The sequence below is a fragment of the Harpegnathos saltator genome, unplaced genomic scaffold (genome assembly GCF_003227715.2).
Source record: "Harpegnathos saltator strain DR-91 unplaced genomic scaffold, Hsal_v8.6 scaffold362, whole genome shotgun sequence".
In the NCBI taxonomy this organism is placed as follows: Eukaryota; Metazoa; Arthropoda; class Insecta; order Hymenoptera; family Formicidae; genus Harpegnathos; species Harpegnathos saltator.
In genome coordinates, this window is record NW_020230164.1 from 40,420 (window position 1) to 57,761 (window position 17,342).

The 17,342-nt window shown below is 33.7% G+C and overlaps 1 protein-coding gene across 1 annotated transcript; it reads left to right on the forward strand.

Moving 5' to 3' along the window:
* Positions 1 to 11,015: 11,015 nt before the first annotated feature.
* Positions 11,016 to 17,231, forward strand: LOC112588968 (uncharacterized). The gene is made up of 6 exons (XM_025300413.1): positions 11,016 to 11,046; positions 13,075 to 13,126; positions 13,192 to 13,454; positions 14,862 to 15,026; positions 15,246 to 15,518; positions 17,067 to 17,231. Exons 1-6 carry the CDS (start codon positions 11,016 to 11,018, stop codon positions 17,159 to 17,161), a joined length of 879 nt encoding a protein of 292 aa, XP_025156198.1. The 3' UTR covers positions 17,162 to 17,231.
* The last annotated feature ends 111 nt before the right edge of the window (positions 17,232 to 17,342 follow it).

A 17,342-nucleotide genomic window follows, 5' to 3' on the forward strand; every position in this document is an offset into this window, starting at 1 on the left:
CTCTTATGCATTATGTATTATGTATTATGCAAAAGCCTGTGCTCTTGCCCTTGTGGTGCAGTTCCATGAGGGCGGGACATGCGGATTGCGGAATTGGTGGAACGCTCGTGATTGGTTGAATTTATTTTACGTACGGTCGCGGACATAAAGGTTGTCACTTTTTTTTAATGACTTTTGGGACGCATCCCGACTCGAGCAGAGAGAAGCCTGAGAGCGGGCATGGCTGCATTTACAGCGTTATGGAAAAGTTGGCTGATTCGAAGCGCCAACTGGGTCCATTTTTCATGGACATGAACTACTAAGCCAATGTCCACGATTTGTCGGTACTATTCCGTGCTATGTCCATAATTATTTGGTTCTGTTCTGTGCTATGTTCACGAGCGAGCTAGATTAGTTAGATAAAAACGAAGAATCGGTCTTCGTCTCACCACCAGCGAATAAACAATCGCGACGAAGCGAGCCAGCAGCGATGTTATCGTAAGACAGACGTCGCCGTCTCCCCTTTCGCCCCCTTGTTTTCCTTTCCACATTGTTTTATATTCATAATTCGGGAAGAAAATAATTTCGAGAGTTCGGACGATTTCTAGCAATGACGCGACAGAGATAACGCGCGGCCACATTAATTTGTCATGACTTTTATATTACTTATAATTACATAAACGCTCATATATGCAAATTATAGATAATTATTGCGCGTATATTTTAATATTGTACAATATGGCACATAATAACAACTTCATTTCTTGCAGTATTTTTTTAAGATCTTCGTTGAGGTCGTGAATTAATTATTTTCTTCATCAATCAGTTTTCTGCAAAAAATAAGATTTTTTAAATAAAATATTAAATGTTTCTCTTCTCTTCTCTCCGAAGAGTTAATTAAAAAATATGTACTCCACAGAGTCAACTAACAAATGTATAGTCAGAAGAGTCAATTTAAAAGTGTACTCCGAAAAGTCAATTTAATAGCGTATTCCGAAGAGTCAATTTGAAAGCGTATTCTGAAAAATCAAATTAATATTGTAATCCGAAAAGTCAATTTATAATAGAATATTTACTTCGATGATTCAGCTAAAGCAAAAATATTTATTATTATATTCAGAGAATAATATTTAATTTATTATTTATACTTATCTTACTTATGCTTACCCTACATATGCTTCTTTGAATGAAAAATTTAATTTGTTGACTGATTCAGATTCAGATTTGTTAAAATATCTCTTATGCGCAACTCTTGAACAGGTAGGTAGTAAAATAACTTTTTTCTTTACGAATTTTATAAACTTTTCACGAACATGAAAATTGAAAGATTCTCAGAGAACAAATAACTTTTCTTGAACATTTAAACCAAAGGAAAATCTTTTCCCATTAATAAAGAATGAATAATTAATATCTCACACAAGAGGAATCTTCATCCTTGAAATAACCGCGTGATTTTGCTTTTAGAAAAGTATAATATTGATGTAATAGTAACAAATGCTATCCAAAAACGGTGCAAATCTTAAACGTTTTTGAGAAATGCAGTTTGAAGTTTAGTCTTTTCTGTTAATGTCGTTATAGCAGAAGAATTACCAATTTGCTTCAGTAGCGCAGTGGATGAGGCTTTGTGATATGAGCGTAGAGGTTGTTCAAGTGTGTTATTTTTACTATCACAGGGAGAACTATGTAGAATGTATAATAATACGCAGACAAATTCTTTACATAATCATACTTATTTTTTTAGCATAAATAAAAATGATCAATGTTAACGTGATAATCGTGTATATCGCAATTGTACGTGTACGCAATTGTACACACACATACACACGTATACCAATGATGTCAAAACCGAACAATTCGTGAAAATTTTTTATTGATCGCAATTGTACGCAAAGACGAAAGAGAAGTACACTCAGAGGCAGGTATGGTGTCCCTCGGCGATGTCGTATACGCCTGTAAAACAATCGAAACCGATGACAGGCATATACGCATATGCATATGGGCGTACTGTACAGCGCGAGAGAAGCGAAGAAGGAGAAGTGGTGAGAGACGTTCCGATGTTGCATCCTTATCGCACGTCGCACGATCAAGAGAGAAAGCATTACCAGACGTGGTACGATTAATGGTGCCCCCAATAGCTGTCTCACTCTCTCTACGCTTGAATGCAGGCAATAGGAGTGAGACAGCTATAGAGACACCGCGCTGTCTCTATAGGTGTCCTGCTACTGATACTTTAGTTGTTGGGAAAAATAGGTCATCAAATAGTATTTCAGAAACATCTCGCTGTCAACTGTAACACTGTGATAAAAAATGGGATATTCCATTTAAAAAATCATGTTGGCATTGGCCTCGCCTTGACTCCTCTACTCAAGGTCAACCGGATATGATCATTCAATAGAACTTTTAAAACCCTACAACTTTAGTTGGAAACATTTTTCTTAAAAATGTTTCGTTTTCGAGGTATTTGACCGTTTCCAGACTTTTCTAACTAAAGTGATATGGTCCATTATCGATGATTTTATTAAAAAATTTTTCGAACAAACGTTGAACGTGGCTTGAAGGACGACACATAACGGAAATGTGGACTTGACCTTGAGTGAAGTGACCTTGTCAAAATCAGGCCAAGGTCATTAATGTTTTTTTAAATAGAAACTACGATTTTTTATTACATACTCTTGTAGCTTATCTCGAGAGCTTTCCAAAACACTCTAACAAAGTTACATTTCATTGAGTACATTCCGAGTTATAAGGCTTGGAAGTTAAGGCAAGACCGATCACTGATCCGACCAATTAACGCAAGATCAATTCGAATATGTCTTTAGCCGTCAATAAGTCTTGGCCTTAGAAGTACGAAATAAAACCTCCTTGCTTTTATTACAATATCCTGTAAGTTAGCAAATATTCTTCACACATACAAACATAGTATTATTATATTTTTATTGAATAGTGCACTGAACAACTATAACATTGTTCTGAGAGTTTTCTCATTTAGAGCGACGAAACAAATATATTTTATGAATTTTTTTCGCGCAGATAGAAAATTTCACGGATGTAATTGTTTTTGGAGATTATTTAATACCGTATGAAAAATATGTATTATCTTGCAGGATATTGTAATAAAAGCAAAGAGGTTTCATTTCGTACTTCTTGATTCTGTTACAATATTCTTTTATATTTCATACTACATCCTTGTATAACTTAAAATTATTCTTAAAATATTATTAAACAATTCAATAATCAAACCTGTGAACCTGCCCGACTTCGCAAAATAATTAATAAAATATATCTCATTTTCTTGGCGCCGAATATTATCAATACTATTACAAATAATATTACAAATGATATAAATTTTTACAAATAAAATTAGTAAAAATTTGTATTATTTGTAATATTATTATACAATTACAAGTAAAATTACAAATAATAATATTACAAATAATATTATTAATAATAAAATATTATTTGTAATAATTTCGGCGCGCCGAGTAGACAAAACTTTTCAGTATTATCATAGAGAGGAAAAGAGAGAGAGACAGTCGTGCCCGCGATTCAGATTATGGACAAGAAAGAATTAGGCTCGCTCGCTGAGCGAGAACGAGAGCGATAAGGAGGGAATGATATTCTCTCTCTCTCGCTCACTCGGCGCGTCGACAATTGCCGATCGCGTGGCTCACACGGATAGGCCGAGCTGGCTGTGTGCGTGCATGGGGGGGGGGGAGAATCCTCGTGCAAGCCCGTCACCAAATTCGCATCACTGATACCAATGATATCAAAACCGAACAAGCTGCGGACAAGCGTAACTTGTAAATACCGGAGATCAACTGTTTATCAGCTCATAGACAATTAATATGACGAGATACCCACGGAGACCCGTGTACTTCTCTTTCGTCTTTGCGTACAATTGCGATCAATAAAAAATTTTCACGAATTGTTCGGTTTTGACATCAGTGGTATACGTGTGTATGTGTGTGTGTATGTGTACAATTGCGTACACGTACAATTGCGATATACACTTATCACGTTAACATTGATCATTTTTATTCATGCTAAAAAAATAAGTATGATTATGTAAAGAATTTGTCTGCGTATTATTATACATTCTACATAGTTCTCCCTGTGATAGTAAAAATAACACACTTGAACAACCTCTACGCTCATATCACAAAGCCTCATCCACTGCACTACTGAAGCAAATTGGTAATTCTTCTGTTATAACAACATTAACAGAAAAGACTAAACTTCAAACTGCATTTCTCAAAAACGTTTAAGATTTGCACCGTTATTGGGTAGCATTTGTTACTGTTACATCAATATTATACTTTTCTAAAAGCAAAATCACGCGGTTATTTCAAGGATGAAGATTCCTCTTGTGTGAGATATTAATTATTCATTCTTTATTAATGGGAAAAGATTTTCCTTTGATTTAAATGTTCAAGAAAAGTTATTTGTTCTCTGAGAATCTTTCAATTTTCATGTTCGTGAAAAGTTTATAAAATTCGTAAAGAAAAAAGTTATTTTACTACCTACCTGTTCAAGAGTTGCGCATAAGAGATATTTTAACAAATCTGAATCTGAATCAGTCAACAAATTAAATTTTTCATTCAAAGAAGCATATGTAGGGTAAGCATAAGTAAGATAAGTATAAATAATAAATTAACTATTATTCTCTGAATATAATAATAAATATTTTTGCTTTAGCTGAATCATCGAAGTAAATATTCTATTATAAATTGACTTTTCGGATTACAATATTAATTTGATTTTTCAGAATACGCTTTCAAATTGACTCTTCGGAATACGCTATTAAATTGACTTTTCGGAGTACACTTTTAAATTGACTCTTCTGACTATACATTTGTTAGTTGACTCTGTGGAGTACATATTTTTTAATTAACTCTTCGGAGAGAAGAGAAGAGAAACATTTAATATTTTATTTAAAAAATCTTATTTTTTGCAGAAAACTGATTGATGAAGAAAATAATTAATTCACGACCTCAACGAAGATCTTAAAAAAATACTGCAAGAAATGAAGTTGTTATTATGTGCCATATTGTACAATATTAAAATATACGCGCAATAATTATCTATAATTTGCATATATGAGCGTTTATGTAATTATAAGTAATATAAAAGTCATGACAAATTAATGTGGCCGCGCGTTATCTCTGTCGCGTCATTGCTAGAAATCGTCCGAACTCTCGAAATTATTTTCTTCCCGAATTATGAATATAAAACAATGTGGAAAGGAAAACAAGGGGGCGAAAGGGGGGACGGCGACGTCTGCCTTACGATAACATCGCTGCTGGCTCGCTTCGTCGCGATTGTCTATTCGCTGGTGGTGAGACGAAGACCGATTCTTCGTTTTTATCTAAGTAATTTAGCCAGATAGAAGAATGAGAGCGGCCACCGGCCGTATTTCGGGGGTACGGCTAGGCGCATTTTAGATACGCCATCTGACCAAAATGCGCCTAAACTACGTCCGCTAGGTGCACTTTCGCGGTGATAAAAGTAAAATGCGCCTAGGTTCGTGTCCGTACTACTTTCATGCAATGGATAGTAGGTTAGAAAAAGACAGACGACAGACAATCGTTCCGTCTTTGTCACTACTGAGCGGCGCGCGGCAGTAAGCACGAGGCGAGGTAGCGGCGATCTTATCGCTAAGCGAACATCTCTCCGCTTTTCTTTCATCTTTCACGCTCCAGAGACGTCAAAAGACGCGGTAGCGTCTCGTGTCAAGGGAACGTGCGAAGCGAGGAATTATTTTTCACGTTCGCGAGGTAGCACATGGGAGACTAGACGAGCGTCGACATATTAGCTGTTTCTTTCCCGCTCGTCTAGCTTATTGACTACGTGAGCCGCGAGATTTTTCTCGCTACTCCTATACCTCGCTCTTTCTCTCTCTCGCTCGTTCTTTCTCTCTCTCGTGCACTTGCTCGCTCTTCCTCTCTTCTCGTGTTCTTACGGCTTGATTAAATATATTAATTACATGACAATATATATATAAATAAATGACACATATATAGTGTATATGTATATAAAGAATATTTAGTATTAATGCCCAAATAAAGAAGAGAGAATTATAATGAGAGACGAAAAGTTAATAGAAATCCACTCTTAGCCAATATACGAGGGCGGTCCGATAAGTACTTAGCCTCACCGCCCGATGGCGCCACTATCGCAAGAGAAATTTACTATCGTGTAGTACATTCTCGTAGACGGCTACTGTCGAAATTTCAGCCGAATCGGACTCGTAGTTTTGTTTTGACCGCGTGTGGAAGCGGGCGTGTCCGCGGATTTTAGAAAAATGGAAAAAGAGCAATATCGGTCGGTGATTCGATTCTTGTTTTTGGAAGGGAAATCGCGCAGCGAAATCAAAGAGCGCTTGGATGCTGTGTACGGTGACTCTTCTCCTTTGATGGCGACCGTCAAAAATTGGTTTAACGAGTTTCAACGTGGTCGCACGTCGGTTTTTGATGAGCCACGCCCAGGTGCCCCGAAAACGGCTACCACGGAGGATAACATGACAAAAATCCACGATCTCGTATTGGCAGACCGCCGATTGAAGGTGCGCGAGCTAGCTGAGACAGTAGGCATCTCAAAAAACCGCGTGGATCATATCCTGCATGAAATTTTGGGCATGAGAAAGCTGTCGGCGCGATGGGTGCCGCGTTTGCTCACTCCGGACAACAAGCGCAACCATGAGACCACTTCAGAGCAGTGTTTGACACTGTTTAAGCGCAATCCGAAGAAGTTTCTGCGTCGTTTTGTGACCGTCGACGAAACATGGATCCACTGGTACACACCAGAGACCAAGGAACAGTCGAAACAGTAGACTTCACCCGGCGAACGTGCTCCGAAGAAGGCGAAGACTGTCCTATCGGCCGGAAAGGTGATGGCCACCGTTTTCTGGGATTCACAAGGTGTGATCTACATCGACTACCTGGAGAAGGGCAAAACGGTCACAGGGCTGTACTATGCCGAATTACTGGGCCGATTCGACGCCGAATTGCAGAAGAAACGGCCCCATTTGGCGAAGAAAAAAGTGCTCTTCCACCATGACAACGCCCCGGCTCACATCTCCGCCCTCGCCACGGTCAAATTGGTCGAATTGAGCTACGAACTGCTGCCCCATCCACCGTATTCTCCAGATTTGGCCCCGTGCGACTTCTTTTTGTTTCCAAACTTGAAAAAGTCACTCGCCGGGCAGAAATTTGAGTCGAATGAGGAGGTCATCGCCGCCACGGAGGCCTACTTTGCAGATCTCGAGAAAACGTATTTTTCAGACGGGTTAAAGAAGTTGGAGCATCGCTGGCTCAAGTGTATCGAGCTAAAAGGAGACTATGTTGAGAAATAAATCGCCACTTTTCCAAAATTTTCGGTTTTCTTTTGTAGGCTAAGTACTTATCGGACCACCCTCGTATACATCTTTTAAAAATGATTTGTTATTAAAGTATATGACAGAATAATTTATTTATGCTAATAAATTTAAATTAAAAATTAAATGAAATGTTATTTGTTTTGTAAAAGATATTCCATTGTTACATTTTTCTTTTCGTAGCAAAAATAAATTTAGTCTAGTAAAAAAATAAATTAATTTTATTATCATATTTCAATTACGACTTTATTATTTAATTTTACGAATAGATAATAGATAAGTGTATCAGACGTTACCTTCTTGCCTCGAATTAAATGATGATAATGGCTTCTTCGCTGCGTTGAAACAGAAGCTCTTCGTTGATCGGTTGCAAAGTGGTGAACGTTCGACACGTGCAATAAAATGTCGCTGATTCCCACGCGACAGAAAGTTGCAATAAAATGCGTTTGGATACGGTACAGGAGGTTCGAATTATTAGATTTGTTTTCTTAAAAACAGCTTGTTTAATAATCAACAAAAAAGGTGAGTATCTTGCGAGAATCCGGATAGAGAGTGGGAGACTCCTAACTTAGCGCTGCGGTGTACCGGACTTGTGTGTCAAGAATGACGACGTTGTCTCCTCGGATCGCCTTAGCCTTAATATTTATAGTTCGCGAAAAACCAACCGTGTTCGAGCGGGATTGGTTTAATCTGAATTCACGTTCAGACTTGAAGAGTAACGAATACGACCGTCCTTCGATGTCACATGAAAGAAAACAATGTCTTGTGCTCGAGTTTTTAATCAGTATTCCAATCAGCATTGGATGCTATTGTTTTGACGAATGTACACGAGCTAGGCTCGGCCAACTAGGTTACATTGTTAGCTGTTCATAAGAAATGGAACAACAACAACTCGTAATGTGACATCGAAGCGTCGATATTAGCATTATTTGGAAGCACTTCTTGCAAATCACGGCATCCTCTCGAGAAACTTCCAGAAGCGTGAAATTTAGATTATCTCGAGAGTTTGTTTTTATACACCGAGTTCACGCACTCGCTTCTTCCATACGAAACAATAAGAATAGATAACGTGCATATTGTTGCTCAACGGAAACCGCGAGAAAATGGTGATCTCCGTCAAAAAATAAATGCAAACTTTTTAATAATATAATAATTTTTTTACGTAAGTGTTTGTTTTTATAGTATAACCTGTTGAATTTTATTAATTATTAATTCAGCATGTTATAGTATAAAAAATATATTTTAATATAAAAATTAATGTAATATTCATTGTTTGCATTTGCAAGAAATATGGATAGAACAGGATAGGTTGCAATGATACATAGGAAGAAAAAAGATAGATGGATAAATAGATAGATAGATAGATATAGAGATAGATATAGATGGATAAATAGATAGACAGATAGATAGATAGATAGATGGATAAATAGATATAGAGAAATAGATAGATAGATAGTTAGATAGTATAGAAAAAAAGATAAATAGAAATATAATTATCATTATTATTATTATTAATGTTTTCAGTTTCAAGAGAACATTCGCTTAAACGTAAGTCTTACTTAGGTCCAGTTTCACGACTTATATTATATTAACCGGAATATATTATACGACTTATGTTATATTAATCGGAATATATTATACGATTTATATTATTTTAACCGAAATATAATTCGTTAATATTAGAAGTACCGAGCGGTTATTTCTGATCGTTTCTATTTTTTAGATTAATATCCTGTTTCTTTAAGACCTTTAAGACCTTTAAATCCTTTACAGGATTTTTGTTTTGAGGGTTTGTTTAATGTGATGTTTGTAAAGAATGTATATAAATTTCTACATATAAGATTAAAAATATGAAAAATATTGCAGTGAAAGCAAGGAGGTTCCACGGTGCGCACGATATCTCAATAACTATTTGACCAATCGACTTGCAACTTGGCAGCATTATAAAATAGACTTCTCTTTACCATTTTAATTACAATTAACCAAATTCATTAATAATTATTATTTTTTATTAAACTTTACCGAGAGGCCAGAAATAAACGATTTTTGTTCTAAATGCTACCATTTTATTATTTGTGTTCCGATTGTAGTTCAGACGATAGCTATACTTATAGAAAATAAAAAGCTACTTAAAATAATTATGAAAAATTAAATCACACACATTTAGAAATTCCTTGGAATCGTCTATTTGCAACCTCTTTACTTTTACTGCAATATTTTATATATTTTTAACCTTACATACTTGTAGAAAAATGTATATATATTCTTTAAACATCATTAAGCAAACTGTCAAAACCCGTAATCTTTTAATCATGTGATCTTTTTCGCTTCCGCAAAAAAAATTAACGAAATATACGTATTTTTTGTCGGGTTGAATAAGACAACTCTTTAAAAGCCTATCTATACAAAATTACATAATCGCATCATTGATATGCACAAGAAAATCAACCAATCATAATCCGTACAAGCGTGCCTTTTATATTAGACATATTTTACATTTAATTAATCTGTTTCCTTCTCTAGAACAAGTAATCATCAAAGGTCAAGATAACGTCAAAATTATTTTGACTTAATTTTGACATCATCTTCACTTTTATATAATTATTAGTTCTACTTCAGTTATGCATATGAACAATACGACTATGCAAGTTTGTCTCAATAAGTCTTAAACTCCGGTTAAAATTAATTATGAAACTAAATCTTAGCGTTTTTTAATCATCGGCATCTTTCACGATATTATGATTATAAATATTATCTATATAACCAATTGTAACCTACACAATGGAACGCTCTTCGATTGAACCGATTGAAATTGCTCATATCAATTATCAATGATATATGGCCTTTCATTACATTCTCTAAGTTTCAATTGTTAATTGAACAATTCCTTTCACAAGTCAAAGATTAACATGCTGATTTGAAACATAATGCAAAAAGCTCGAAAATAAATGCGAAGCAGAGAAGAGATTAACAATGAATGATTATTATTTAATATGCATCTTACATTAACATGGAATGTCTAATTGACTTAATGTCTCGAAGCTACTGAATATGAATTTCTGCTCAAATCTCTTCCTTTCTGTAGGAGGTTTTTGGCTGTTTCGGTTACTTTCCTTTACATTTATATTGATGAGTTGAAGCACTTGTTTCTACGAGATGTTTAAAATTCGGTTGACTTTACGAGTGTTCAATCGTGATTATCTGCTGGCTTTGAAACAACAGAAGCGCGACGCTCAACGTTCTCTCCCCTCGGAGAGGTATTTTGACACGAGCGGCGTGGCAATCTATCGGCGACAGTCATCAGTACTCGCGGCGAGCTTTACGACTGCACTTCGTAATCCGTATTCTAACGATTCTCGTTCTTGTGCGGATTTTCAGTGTTTCTTATCTTAGCGAGTCAACGAGATTTCACAACACTTATTTTTTTCATATTTCTTTTCCTTAACGCGATTATATATAAACATCGCGTGTGCTTACGCGTGTGTTGAATCGCGTCTATTCTTCTTTTTTTTTCTTTTTCTTGTCACGTGTTGTGATTTCTTTTTTTTTCATATTTTTTTTCATACAGTGTATAACACTGTATATATTCTAAATTAATATACAATGTCAAATCAGTTCCGTGCAGTTCGCTATTCAAATACCTGTGTGTACAAAAATTGCAGTAATGGGAAATGTAATGGAAAGCGCCTATTCAGGTTTCCCATGCAAAACGACGCAAGATATCATCAATGAATATACAATACAGATAGATCTTTATCTCAGCGAAGAATGACTTGTCGAATTGACGTCCATTAAACTGTAAGTTGCATATTAAATAATAATCATTCATTGTTAATCTCTTCTCTGCTTCGCATTTTTTTTCGAGCTTTTCGCATTATGTTTCAAATCAGCATGTTAATATTTGACTTGTGAAAGGAATCGTTAAATTAACAATTGAAACTTAGAGAATGTAATGAAAGGCCATATATCATTGATAATTGATAATTGAGCAACCATCTAACTGACGTCGTTCCTAGACAGCACGCGATCACAAGAACGTCCGAAAGACGTCTAGAGGATGTTTTACGTCCTAAGAACGTCCGAAAGAAATCTGAAGACTTCCAAACGTCTTCCAAACTTCGTAAAGTCTCTAGCATATTCCTTGGAGATCTTGTGTTATGTGGCTTTCGATGTCGATCGACGAATCATTCCTCGCAGGGATCTTACTGTTTCATATATTAACGTCCTTTTTTTTAAAGAAAGGCAGATTCGTATATGTATTCTCTTAAAGTGAATCAGTAAAAATGTTTTTTATTGTATCAGTAAAAGGAATATTTCACCGTTTTTTGCTGTTTCAATTTTGAAATGGTAAAAAAGTTTGATACCTTGTAATTGCAACTGTTCGGCTTATTATCATTCTAATATTACATATTATTTTAACAACGTTGCATTCTAAATCTCAGTACCACAAAATTCTCACAATCCGCGCGATACTCTGTAAAATATAATCAGTGCATTCTTTATTGAAACATTATAGTTGTAATAAGAGCTTTTGCTCTAAATATAGCACTGCAAAAAATTTCGCTAAAAGAATCAGTGATTAACAGCGATTGTTCATGTTATTGATACAGTTTGCAAATACTGACTGTGTCACTGCACACAAATCTCTTTCTTTTGTTCTATTTATATTTTATTATTTCTCATCAGTGGAAGCAAGATTTCACTGAAATTTTATTTCAGATAAAACTTATTTTAGATTTTTTGACAATGAATTGAACGTTGAGGTTTTATATCTTGGCCATCACAATCACTCGATCTAACATCTATGGATTTCTTTGTGTGGGGGGCTAAGCTAAGAAATCGAATCGTGGCTGCTGTGCATCAAATATCATAAGATTAGTGTTTGGCTGCAATACAAGCTGTCAGTAATAGATGCAATGTTTGCATTGCTGCAAAAGGTCAACATTTTGAACAATCTATTTATTAAGTAAAGCAATAAATAAGTGTAAATAAATTAATAAAAAAATAAGTATAAATATTAAATAAACACTTTTTTTGTTTTTTTTTATTTTCTTCACAAGGAAGTTAAAACGAGCAAATCTGTAAAGGACTTTTTTCTTACTTTATCGATCCTCTACACGCTTTTGAAGTTTTGACATTTAATTTCGGGACACCCTGTACAGTACTTATAATTTTTCAGTAAAAAATTAAGTTGGTTTTTAAAAATAATGTAATAAAACGTTAATAAATACAAAGATTATTGAAATATTTATATAACATTCACCTATAACTCTTTTTCTTATTTTATTAAAGTTATTTCATAATTTCCCAATTGTAATTTTTTTGTCTGAAAATGCTCTAAATATTGAAAAATGTGATTGTTGCTTTGTAGTATGAAAAACTGACACTTATGATTTCATTATTAATATAAATATAATATAAATATTAAATGCTTTATTATTAATTATTAAATATAAAAATAATTGATATAATGATATCCAAAGAAAAACTAAAAATCCTAAATTAGAAATGTGTAATATTTAGAACAAATATTATTTTCAAATTATATTTAGACGAAACCATGACTTGATGCCAAATATCTTAGTGCAACCATCACAAAATTCTTCATTTCATGATGCTTACTGTATAATATACAATTATTCTATTGGAATACATATACAAATCTCTTGCTACGGAAGTCAGAAATAAACGCGTAATCGCTTGTTTTTTATTTTTTGTTACAGGAAATACTAAGTTGGAGACATGGTCTCCGAATACCCTTCGAGCTGCGGGATTGTGCGAAGATCATTTTGTTGTGACGTCCTTTAAAAACCCACAACCCAAAAAATAAAATTGCGTAGAGATGCCGTACCAATTCCGTACGACAAAGATGCCTCTTCTGTACATAAAGATAATATAGAAATAAGAGAGGTACAAAGGGACGTTGCAGAATTATCTTTACCCAATTACCAAAATATTATATTAGAAAAAGAAGAACTTCAACAGTCTGCAGTACGAACATATGGATCTGGAACTGTACTTTTCGACATTACTGCAGAAGAGGAAGATGTCATGGAATGGATGCATTTGGAACCAGAACCACACACACGTGAGAATGTGAAACGTAAGGAAAAATGCATGCAAAGTAAAGAAAATCCAGATAACAATCCAGATTTAATTATCAAGGCTTTAAGAATAGAAAATCTTAATTTACGAAAAAAAATTAAACGTTTAAATTAACAGTTGCGATATATGACACAAGCGCGTGAGAAATGTAAAAGTCAAAAGTCGGAAAAACATATATTAAAGAATTTGATAAATAAACAAAAACTTAATCCTGTTGCAAAAAGTATGATACATTTGCAACTGCATATTCCGCGCACACAATATACAGAGGAAGAAAAAATGCTTTCTAAGCAATTATATTATTATTCAGCGTCAGCATTTTGTCGCTTAAAGAAAGCAGGTTGCAATTTTCCCGGACAGCGAACAATTAGAAGATGGTTAGAAGAGTATGATATAAAACCGGGATTTTGCGATTTTTTATTTAAAAAATTAAAAGAAAAAATATCGCAAATACCTGAGGAAGAACGAGTGTGTGCCTTAAAATGGGATGAAATGTATATAAAAAGTTATGAGGAATATTCTTTAAAATTAGATGAAATAGAAGGTCTTGTCGATCTAGGACCTCTAGGTAAAAGAAACGAAAGAGCTAAGTGCGTATTTGTGCTTTGCCTTGATAGTTTGAATGCACATCATCCGTGGCGACAACCTTTAGCGTATTTCTTTGTTAGAAATGCTTTAAAATCAAAGGAAATAGTTGAATTAGTGAAGATATGTTTAGACAAATTAAATGAAACAGATGCTGATGTGCAACTCGTGACATGTGATCAAGGTGTACACAATCAAGCTGCGTTTAGTCAACGGTGTTGAAGTACAAACACCATTTTTTATATATAAAAATTAAAGTACTTAGTTAAAAGATTAGCTGGTTTCCTTAGAACACATGATAAGATATATTGCAACGGGGAAATAATTGTATCATATTCAGATTTTATTAAGACGTGGTGTATCGATAATGCTACAAAAGGAGGCTCAAATTTATTATCCCATATAACAGAGGCACACATTCGTCCAAATAGTTTTGAAGCCATGAACGTGAAAAGAGCGTTTCAATTATTTAGTAATAAATTCGCAGCTGCAATTAAAATAGCCGGTGACGAAAAAGAATTAGATTCTAATACATGGAAAGCTACGGCTGATTTTGCTGAATATATGAATAACGTAATAGATGCTTGCAATTCTTATAGCCTTAAAGTTAAATTTGGTGGAAAACGGCCATTATCTCAAAAAAATCCTGATATTGAAATACTTTTGACTAATTTTGTGCAATGGTGTTCAGGATGATCAAAATTTCCGAATAAAGTATTTCAAGTTCCATGCTTCAAAGGTTTCGTGATTACAACACAAGCTATTCTTACTTTGTATAAGATACTTTCACGTAAATATGATAAGTTTGAACTTGCAACAGGTTTATGTAATCAAGATTCAGTGGAACATTTGTTTTCAAAACTTCGACAACGCGGAGGATTTAATCCTAATCCAACCGCAAGAATGGTACGACTGTCTGTTAGACATATTCTTTCTACGGGTTACATTCTGGCAAGCGATAAGGGCAACGTTCAATGTTCTGAAAGTGAGGCTCTTATTAATCAGCCGAATCATCTCATGAAAACGATTGAACATTGCATAAGTGTTAATAATGCTGACGTTGTTGTTGTTGATGATGATGTTGATTCAGAAACAGAATTGTTCGATAAACATGCAGAAATTGTAGAGGAATACGATGATGTAGACATTGAAAATATGAATATAATAAGTAATTATGATGAAAATGCTATTACATTCTTTGCAGGATATGTAGCACGACGATGTATTGAAAAAAATGATTGTAACTATTGTCGTCAAATAATGTTAAAAACACCAATGGAAGACGTAACAGCTAATGAAAAATATATCGAATATCGAGAATATCCTAATGCAGACGAAGATGCGCCGACAGTCACGAAATTAGTTCGACTAACAAATCTTTTTATAAATATCATTAAAACACAGTTAATGGCTTTTAATCGTTCGTGGCAACATCATTGGGCATCCACACAACTTCTTGAAAAGATGATAAATGAAGGTATACATGCCACTAATAAAATGCATGCTGAATGGTTTGACATTCATAAAAAGTGTTACATTCATCGTATGCAGGCATTAAAATTTTTAATGACTGTTAAGATATATTCCCGCACACGATATAATAACGGTAGTATAAAAGCAAATAATATATTCAATAGAAAATTAACAAATTTATCGAATAAATAAAAAGATTTATAAAGGAAAACTTATAAAGGACAAACATATCAAATAAAATAAAATACGTTTTAATAAAATAAAGAAAATAAATAATATAGAACGTATAAAATTGTACAAAAGAAGCACAAATGTTCAAATTTCGCGAACGTATTCATAATTACGAAAACTAGGAAATGTACGATTTTCTTTCTTTATTTTGTTATTATTTGTATCTTATATATCCGTCATTGTGCGAAGTAATATTACAGCATGGTATCATGATGTTGCATTTAAAATGTACCTCTATATATGTATAGAGTGTTACAAGTTTGCAAATCATGTATCTACTATAAGTATTACTTTTTAATAAAGAGAAAAAGAAATTTGTTTTCAGAACATTGTTTTCTCAATGTAATGCAAGATCGCACTCACAGTTGAAATAATTGCATGAATCACATAGACTAGCAAATGTATCACGGAAAAAAAAGGTTTTAATGCAATCATGCTATGCAATTGAGAAATCATATATAATTTCTTATTACCAATGACATCCTAAAAGATACTAATGATGATGAAAAATTATAAAGAAATGCATACAAGTGAATCGCATTAAACGTTGACACACGGTATTCAACATAATTGTAAAACAGGATACAAACGAATGCCGTTACACATATGACACATAACACTAAAATATAACAATGATTTTCGTTAATTAGTACATAGTACAATATTGCAAACAATAAGACGTCTCGATATTAAAAAGGTGAGGAAAAGGGACGTCAATATATACTTACAACTTTTTAAGGAGGTCTACCTGTAGATTTCCCCGTGATAACATTTGCTAGTCTTAGATTTATGCAATTGTTTCAACTGTGATTGCGAACTTTGCGTTATATTTATGAATGTGTCAACGAGAATAAAATTTTATTTATTAAACATTTTTCTTTGAATACTGAACATTTTCTTTGAATATTGATTTTATAAATACAGTAACAAATATAATATAAATATATTATAATATAATATATTTTAATATTTAAAATATCTTATAATATAATATATTTTAAAAAATTTAATATAAATTAAATTGTAGGATGAAGTTTAAAAGTTAATTGAAGTGCTTCTTTAGTGGAATAGGCCTATTGGGGATACCACTTAAAAAAAAACGCATCGGCAATAGTACCTCTTAGGTGATGTGGAAATCTATTGATACATTATAATTTTAATAATATACATTATAATTTTACATAATAATTACATTATAATTACATTATAATTTTACATATACATTATAATTTTAATAATATAAATATATTGTTAGCATATAAAAATATTATATATAGAAAAGTTTTTTTGATAAAAACTTTTTATTAATTAAATCTCACAGTTATTATGATGTCAAGATCTCTCAAGGTGAGCATCGCAACTGTGTCAGTCGGTAGTCCCACCGGACGAATTGAAGCGGCAATAGGAAATAAATAAATATAGCCCTTGAAAATCGTCTCCATTTAGCAAATAATTTCGAATATTACATTAGAGGAATATAACGAGACCAAAGAGTTGTTCGTATTACGGTTTCTCCTGTACTCTTGTATTACTACCGCCAGCGCAAAATAAAACTTGTTAGCTCTCTCAAAATTGGCGTGCCAGATCTTTTGCCAAA

Bases quoted from the DNA above. Each gene is read 5' to 3' on its own strand.
- LOC112588968 (XM_025300413.1), top strand. From the start codon at position 11,016: ATGGGAAATGTAATGGAAAGCGCCTATTCAG. The intron at 11,047-13,074 runs GTTTCCCATGCA...TTTTTGTTACAG, and splicing joins AATGGAAAGCGCCTATTCAG to GAAATACTAAGTTGGAGACA. The intron at 15,027-15,245 runs GTGAGGCTCTTA...CATTCTTTGCAG, and splicing joins CAACGTTCAATGTTCTGAAA to GATATGTAGCACGACGATGT.